The 6,486-nt window shown below is 65.4% G+C and overlaps 1 protein-coding gene across 3 annotated transcripts; it reads left to right on the forward strand.

The window, feature by feature from the left end:
- The first annotated feature begins 1,074 nt into the window (after positions 1–1,074).
- Positions 1,075–6,486, forward strand: CASTOR1 (cytosolic arginine sensor for mTORC1 subunit 1). Of its 3 annotated transcripts, none has more exons than XM_066199946.1 (9): positions 1,075–1,220; positions 1,340–1,410; positions 3,662–3,855; positions 3,957–4,089; positions 4,552–4,675; positions 5,228–5,344; positions 5,432–5,514; positions 5,635–5,729; positions 5,811–6,486. In XM_066199946.1, the coding sequence occupies exons 1-9, from the start codon at positions 1,108–1,110 to the stop codon at positions 5,874–5,876; spliced, it is 996 nt and encodes a 331-aa protein (XP_066056043.1). In that variant the 5' UTR covers positions 1,075–1,107; the 3' UTR covers positions 5,877–6,486. The 3 variants fall into 3 exon arrangements, with proteins under 3 accessions (XP_066056043.1, XP_066056044.1, XP_066056045.1); XM_066199947.1 differs by having other exon boundaries at positions 5,231–5,344; XM_066199948.1 differs by having other exon boundaries at positions 5,231–5,344; positions 5,635–5,725.

Here is a 6,486-nt window from a genome sequence, read left to right on the forward strand (position 1 = left end):
TGTCCTGGGCAGGGCCGTGTTGCTGTCACTGCTCTGTCACCGCAGAGGGTGGCCCAGCCCCGCTGTCTCACCCAGCCTTGGGGCTGCCCCTTTGAAGTGGAATGGGAGGAGGCTGAGACCTGCCCCAGCTTGTGATAGTGGTGGCTGCCAGGCCCTGGTGGGTGCCATGGGGAGCACTCCCATCCCAGCACCCAGGCCCTTCCCCTCTCCCACTGTCACAGCTCCTGTGGCTTTAACAGAGCCAGGGGACCCCTAATTAATCCCATGACACCCCAGAGCTCAGCTTCCCACCCCAAAATGGTGCCCAGGCTATCTCCTGCTTCTTGCAGGTAGGAATTCTGTCCAAACCTCCATTCCTCCCTCCAGAAACCCCTTTCTCCCAAGGGTGGCCCTGGTTTGGTGAATCCCCTCCCCAGGCCTGGTGTAGGGGCTGAGCATGTGGGACCTGGTTGGGTGCCGGAGTAGGGGGTCGGGTGGGGTTGGCAGTGGCTCCCAGAGGGTCTCCCTTGGTTGGACACCCCGGGCTGTTAACTGAGGCTGTTAACTGTTAACTGAGCCCTGGTACCCCCAGGGCTGCAGTTCGGGGGTACCCCGGCACTCTGAGTTGAAGCTGCTCCAGGTACCCCGGGGGTGAATTTGGCCTGGTATGGGCACCATGGAGCTCCGTATTGAGGCTGGTTCCGAGGCTTCGGTGCGGCTGTCCCGGGTCTCCAGTGCGGGCATCCTGGGGCTTTGAACTGCGGCTGCTCCCGGAGCGCCGGGCCCGGCTCGTTGCCTTTCTCGGGGTGCTGGTCGGTGCCGGGGCCAGGCGGGCGGTCACAGGGCGCTCCCAGCGAGATGCGGAGCGTTCCCGGATCGGTCCCTGGGCGATGAGGGCGGTCACAGGGCGTTGACGAAGCGATGCGGGGCGGTTCCGGAGCGGTCCCGGAGCGATGCGGGGCGGTCCCAGGGCGGTTCCGGGCCGATGCGAGGCGGTCCCGGGGCACTGCGGGGAGGTCCTGGGCCGGTCCCGGGGCGATGCGGGGCGGTTCCGGGGCGGTTCCGGGGCGGTCCCGTGTCCGCCCTTATAGCGGCGGCGGCGGCGGTTCCCGGGGCGGCGCGGCCGCCATGGACCTGCACATCCTGGAGCATCGGGTGCGGGTGCTGAGCCTGGCCCGCCGCGGGCTCTGGCTCTACACCCACCCGCTGCTCAAGCTGCTCTTCCTGCCCCAGCGCTGCCGGTACCGGCCTTTCTCCCCCCGCCACCCTCCTCCTCCTTCTCCTCTTCTTCCCCCGACTCCCGACCCCGGGGAGACGGCGACGGTTTTAGGATCGGTAGCACCGATTTCTTCTTCTTCAGATGCAAGTTCTTCAGCCTGACGGAGACCCCCGAGGACTACACGGTCATGCTGGACGAGGAGGGCTTCAAAGGTACCGAGCGGTGGCCTCCTGGCAGGGCGGGCTGTGCGCGTCCGCAGCCCGGCTCCAGGGCCGCAGGGGGCGAGTCCCGGCTTGTGCTTGGCTCCCTCGGAACATGCCCGTCCCGTCCCCTCGGCGCCTGCGCCGGGGATGTACCGGCTTGCCCGGCCGGGGCTCTCCCGGCGTGGCTGCCCTCGCTCCGACAGCTCCTCCCGGGCAGAGCTGCCGCCCGGCTCGTGGCACCAGGCTGCGCAGAGCCCGGTGCCAGCTCGAAGCCCGGGTGCTCCCGGCAGGGCGCAGAGACCTCCCGGGATGCCCGCGGGCAGCGCTCCAGGCTCTGGCAGCCCTCCTGTCATCGTTCCCGTGTCCAATTTCATCCCGTCCCTCCGCCCGCCGAGGGCCAACTGGAGCTTTTGGCAGAGGAGGGCAAAGCACAGGCCCAGCCAGGCTGGCAGGGCTGAGCCCTGTTCGACAGCAAGGTCCGGCTTTTGGGGTGTCCTGGGGAGGTTTGATCCCTTCCAAGCCAGTCCCCCTCCCAGGGATGTGGCATTTGGTGATGTCCCCTCCTCTGGTGACCCGGCCCGTGCCATGCATCACCCTCACCGCCGGTCCTGCCGGGGGTACCGGCCCAACGGGCTGAGCCAGAGGGTCCGGATCCCGGGCCAGCTTCCCACGCCCAAACCTTCCTGCCGAGGCCGCAGGAGCTGGGCGCAGCGGATCCTTGGCCGTGACCCAAGGAACAAGGGTCAGAGCTCCGGCCACGGGCACTCACGGCCAGGTCGCAGGCTCACCTCCTTTTGCTGTGGAGCGGGACCGTGTCCCGGGCTCTCCCCGCTCCCAGAGCCAGAGCTGTTCCCCATGTATTGTTTTATTTCGGGGCCTGCGGACAAATGTTCCTCAATCCCGAGGGGAGGGCGGGAAGTGCTGAACAATGGTCCTGCGAGCCTGCGGCCCCGCAGTGCCCTGTGAACCCCCCTTGGCTGGGGGCTTGCCAGTGTCCCCCCGCTGCTGGGCTGGAAGGGGACCCCCAGCAGAGGAGAACTGCAGCCCCTCCCTTCCCTTGGGGATCAGAATTAAGCCCTGCGGTGGGTGACACAGGGACAGCGGGGTCCCCTTGCTTTTAGCCTTGCCCAGGGTGGTGTTGAAAAGCAATTAAACATTGAGTTCTGGGACAGGTCCCCATGTCCCGGAGTCCCTGTCCCGCCCCCCTGTTCCCAGCACTGAGCCCTGGGCCGGAGCCGAGGCTGTTCTGGCGCTTCCTGCACAGGAACAGGCGCTGGGAACACCCGCCGAGGCTCTGGATCCGGCCCTGCTCCCGCCCTGCCCTGGGCCGAGTTTGGGAGAGGGGTACAGAGCCTGTCCCCTGATGGGGTCCCCCTCAGCGGGTGCTGGATTCTCCCCATGCGACCTCCCCTCCACCACTGGTGGGATGAGTCTGGGTCTCAGCTGGGCTTGGGCACTGGGTGCCCACCAAAGGACTGGGGGCTTGTGGGATTCCCATGGGAGCTGCTCCCACCTTTCCTGGATGGGAGGAGTGGATTGGAGACCCCTCGGGTGCCCTGGCCCATCCCTTGCTGGGAAGGGGAGCCCAGGGCAGAGGGGGCAGCTTGGCTGAGTCCTGGGGTGCCCCAGCAGTGCCGGACCCTCTCCTGGGCAGGAGGGTGGGAGCAAGGGGCATGTGAGGCAGGAACAGCTGGCATACGCCCACCCTGCCAACACCAGCAGGTTTTTGGGAAGCAGCTGTGGCCCTCTGCCGGCCTCCACCAGGATGGTACCAGATGCTGGTACTCCCGGGACAGTGGGATGACCCTCCCCTTGTCCCTTCCAGTGCCCTGTGTGCATCCCTGAGCATCCTGAGCTCGGCTGGGGGTCCTGGGGGACAGAGGATAAGCTGGACAGCCCCGGGGCCCTGGTGGTGCCGTTTTTGGGGTGCAATGCCAACACCCCCATGCAGCCAGCCTGAGGTGCTGGCACAGGGAGTAGAGACACATCTTGGGATTTGGGGGGGCTGTAGCCTTGGTCCCCCTCATCCCTATGGCCAAATCCCAGTGTGGAGCAGCTGAGCCCTGTCTGGCTCATTCCACCTATGGATGGGGCTTATCTGCACCCCCAAACCAGTGTCCCCACACCTGGGCCTGATCCCAGGTTCACTCATCACCCGGGGGACAGTGTGACACGCCGTGCCTGAGCTGGCACTGGCTCTACGTCCGGCTGTGCCGAGCCCTGTGGAGCCACCTGCCTCAGCGTCCCTTGTCCCTCGCAGAGCTGCCGCCCTCGGAGTTCATGCAGGTGGCAGATTCCACGTGGCTGGTGCTCAGCGTCGTCTCCAACGGGCGGGAGCCGCCCGGCTGCCAGGCCACCGGTGTCACCAAGATCGCGCGGTCGGTCATCGCGCCGCTGGCCGAGCACCACGTCTCGGTGCTGATGCTCTCCACGTACCAGACCGACTTCATCCTGGTGAGTGGCGGCCACGGGGGCACGTGGCTGGCTGCCCAAGGGCCCCGCGCTGCCCTGCAGGAGGGGTGGCAGGGGTGCCCTGATGCTGTGCCCCGGGGCAGGTGCGGGAGCGGGATCTGCCCGTGGTGATCCACACGCTGGCCGGGGAGTTCGACATCTACAAGGAGGAGAGTGGCGAGTGTGTCCCTGTCACCAGTGATGACGTGAGCAACGGCTTCCTCAAGCCCAAGCCATGTGAGTGACCCTGGGCTCTGTGTCCCCTAGGGCCACCCAGTCCCACCAAGGTGCTAAAGCTACAGCTGGTGGTACCCATATCCTTGAGGGACCTCCAGGGCCACCCAGTCCCCACCGAGATGATCCAGTTGTCACCAGTGGAACCCACATCCTGGGGGACCCCCATGGTCACCCAGGACCACCCAAGTCCCTGCCAAGGTCTTCCTGCTCCCGCCAGTGGTATTTAGGTATTTGGGGGACCCCACCAAATGCTCCAGTTCCCGCTGGAGCCGCCCATCTGGGGACACCCAGGCCCACCCTGTCCCCACCGAGATGCTGCAGTACCCGCATCCTTTGGGACCCCCGGGCCACCCCTCTGCTCCCTGAGCGACTCTGGGCTGCGGGCGCGGTGGCCACGGGGTGGCACTGCGGGACTGTCCCCGAGCTGTCCTCAGGCCTGACGCGCGGCCGTTCCCCTGCCAGCCGCCAGCCCCATGCTGCACCCGGTGCAGAGCCCCCAGACCCGCTTCTGTGTCCTGACGGTGGCCCCCGACACGCTGCCCGCCATCGCCACCATGCTCATCGACGTCCTCTTCTACTCCCACAGGTGAATCCCGGGGATGGGGACATGGGGGTGGCCTCTTGCCTGGTGCCACCTGAACTGCAGTGACATTGGTTCCCTGCCATTGGTCCCAGTGGGTTTTCAGACTCTGGGAGTGTTTTCCAAACTGGTTTTGCCTTCCCGGGAGCTGCACTGTGAGGGGTAGGAACCCCGAGGTGACACGGGGGACAAAGCCACCTATTGTACCAAATCCCAGCGGGGAGACTGTAAAGCAGGAGAGGGATGGGTTTGGAAAAGGCTGTAGGGATGGTGCTGGGGGTAGGGAATGCTCCTGCTCGGGTCCTCCCCTGTCCCCTGGGATGGGGTCCCTTCTGGTGGCATGCTTCTGCTCCAGAGTGACTGTGGCCTTTTGAGAATGCCCCAAAACCTGCTGTCACCTGTGAGCTGCAGACCCTGTGGGGACCACCTGCTCCTGTCCCCTCTCCCCCCACCCTGCAGCACCCTAGCACAATGCTCAGACACCCAGTGCCACCACCAAGCTCTTCTCCTCCCCATTTTGGGGGGTGTGACCCGTCTCTGTGTCCCCTTCCCCCTCAGCAGCCCCCCGTGGGATGCAGCTGCCAGCAGCCAGGACCTCGACTCCATCACCTTCTTCTCCTTCTCCCTCATCGAGGGCTACATCTCCATCGTGATGGATGCCGAGACCCAGAAGCGGTAGGTGCCATCCCTGGGCTGTCTGTCCCTCTGTCCCTGGCTCTGGGGGCTCAGGGAGGGGGTGACACTTGGCTTCATCCCCCTCAGCTTCCCCAGTGACCTCCTGCTGACCAGCTCTACAGGGGAGCTGTGGCGGATGGTGCGGATTGGGGGACAGCCCCTCGGTTTCGGTGAGTGTGGCCGTGGTGGCCATGTCCTCTCTTGTGCCGCTGCCCCCCGGGGAGTGGCTGGGTCACTGCTGTCCTCATGTGTCCCCATGGCAGGGGTCTGAGACCTCCTTTCCCCCCCAGACGAGTGTGGCATCGTGGCGCAGATTGCAGAGCCGCTGGCGGCCGCTGACATTTCAGCCTATTACATCAGCACCTTCAACTTTGATCACGCCTTGGTGAGCCCCTGCCCCTCCCTGGGGACCCCTGCCAGCCCCGGGGTGTCCCCTGAGGCTGACACCCCCTCTGTCCCCTGGCAGGTCCCCGAGGAGGGCATCGCTGAGGTCATCCAGCTGCTGCAGCAGCGGCAGGAGAGTGGCAGATAGCGGCCGGCTGTCCCCACGCTGACTGTCCCGGCGCGGTGTCTCTCCTCCTGCTCAGCCCTGTTCATTAATTTTTGATTTTAATGATCCCCCAGCACAGGACAGAGCCGGGCACAGCATGGCTCCCTCTGTGCTGGGAATGTGGTGGCTTTGGGGACACGGTGGCCTGGTGGCAGTGGGCACTGGCCCACAGGAGAGGGGTCAGCCCCTGTGTGCCATCCTCTCCCTCCAGCCCTGTGTGGGTGGGTGGCCCGGGGAGAGTGCATATGTCCAGGTGGAGGGACACGGGGGGGACATGCCAAAGAGCAGTGAAGTGCCACCGTGGTGCTATAGGGGACAGCCTGGGGCTGATGGGATGTGTCCCCTTGGGAAGGGAGGGGTGGCCACGATGCTCAGGGACACCCCTTGACCAGCCCCATGGAGGGGAGAGCATTCCTGGAGCTGGGGTTACCCCTGGCACCCCAAAAATCTCCAAGGGGACAGTGGGGGGGCTCTGATTCACCACCAGCCCTGGCTGTCACCTGTCATGGAGGGGTGACAGGGACACCCAACCCCTCACAAGTTGTATTTTCACATAGTTTTTGATAAGTCAATAAAGTTCTTATTATTTTTA

Source organism: Chamaea fasciata, unplaced genomic scaffold (assembly GCF_029207755.1).
Source record: "Chamaea fasciata isolate MVZ Bird 193981 ecotype frontalis unplaced genomic scaffold, bChaFas1.0.hap1 SCAF_18, whole genome shotgun sequence".
Taxonomy (NCBI): domain Eukaryota; kingdom Metazoa; phylum Chordata; class Aves; order Passeriformes; family Sylviidae; genus Chamaea; species Chamaea fasciata.

What these genes read in the sequence shown, in the direction of transcription:
- CASTOR1 (XM_066199948.1), top strand. Translation starts at nt 1,108, where the DNA reads ATGGACCTGCACATCCTGGAGCATCGGGTGCGGGTGCTGAGCCTGGCC. An exon ending in GGACGAGGAGGGCTTCAAAG is followed by an intron (nt 1,411 to 3,661) that starts GTACCGAGCGGT and finishes TGTCCCTCGCAG; the next exon opens with AGCTGCCGCCCTCGGAGTTC. An exon ending in GTCCTCTTCTACTCCCACAG is followed by an intron (nt 4,676 to 5,230) that starts GTGAATCCCGGG and finishes CCCCCTCAGCAG; the next exon opens with CCCCCCGTGGGATGCAGCTG.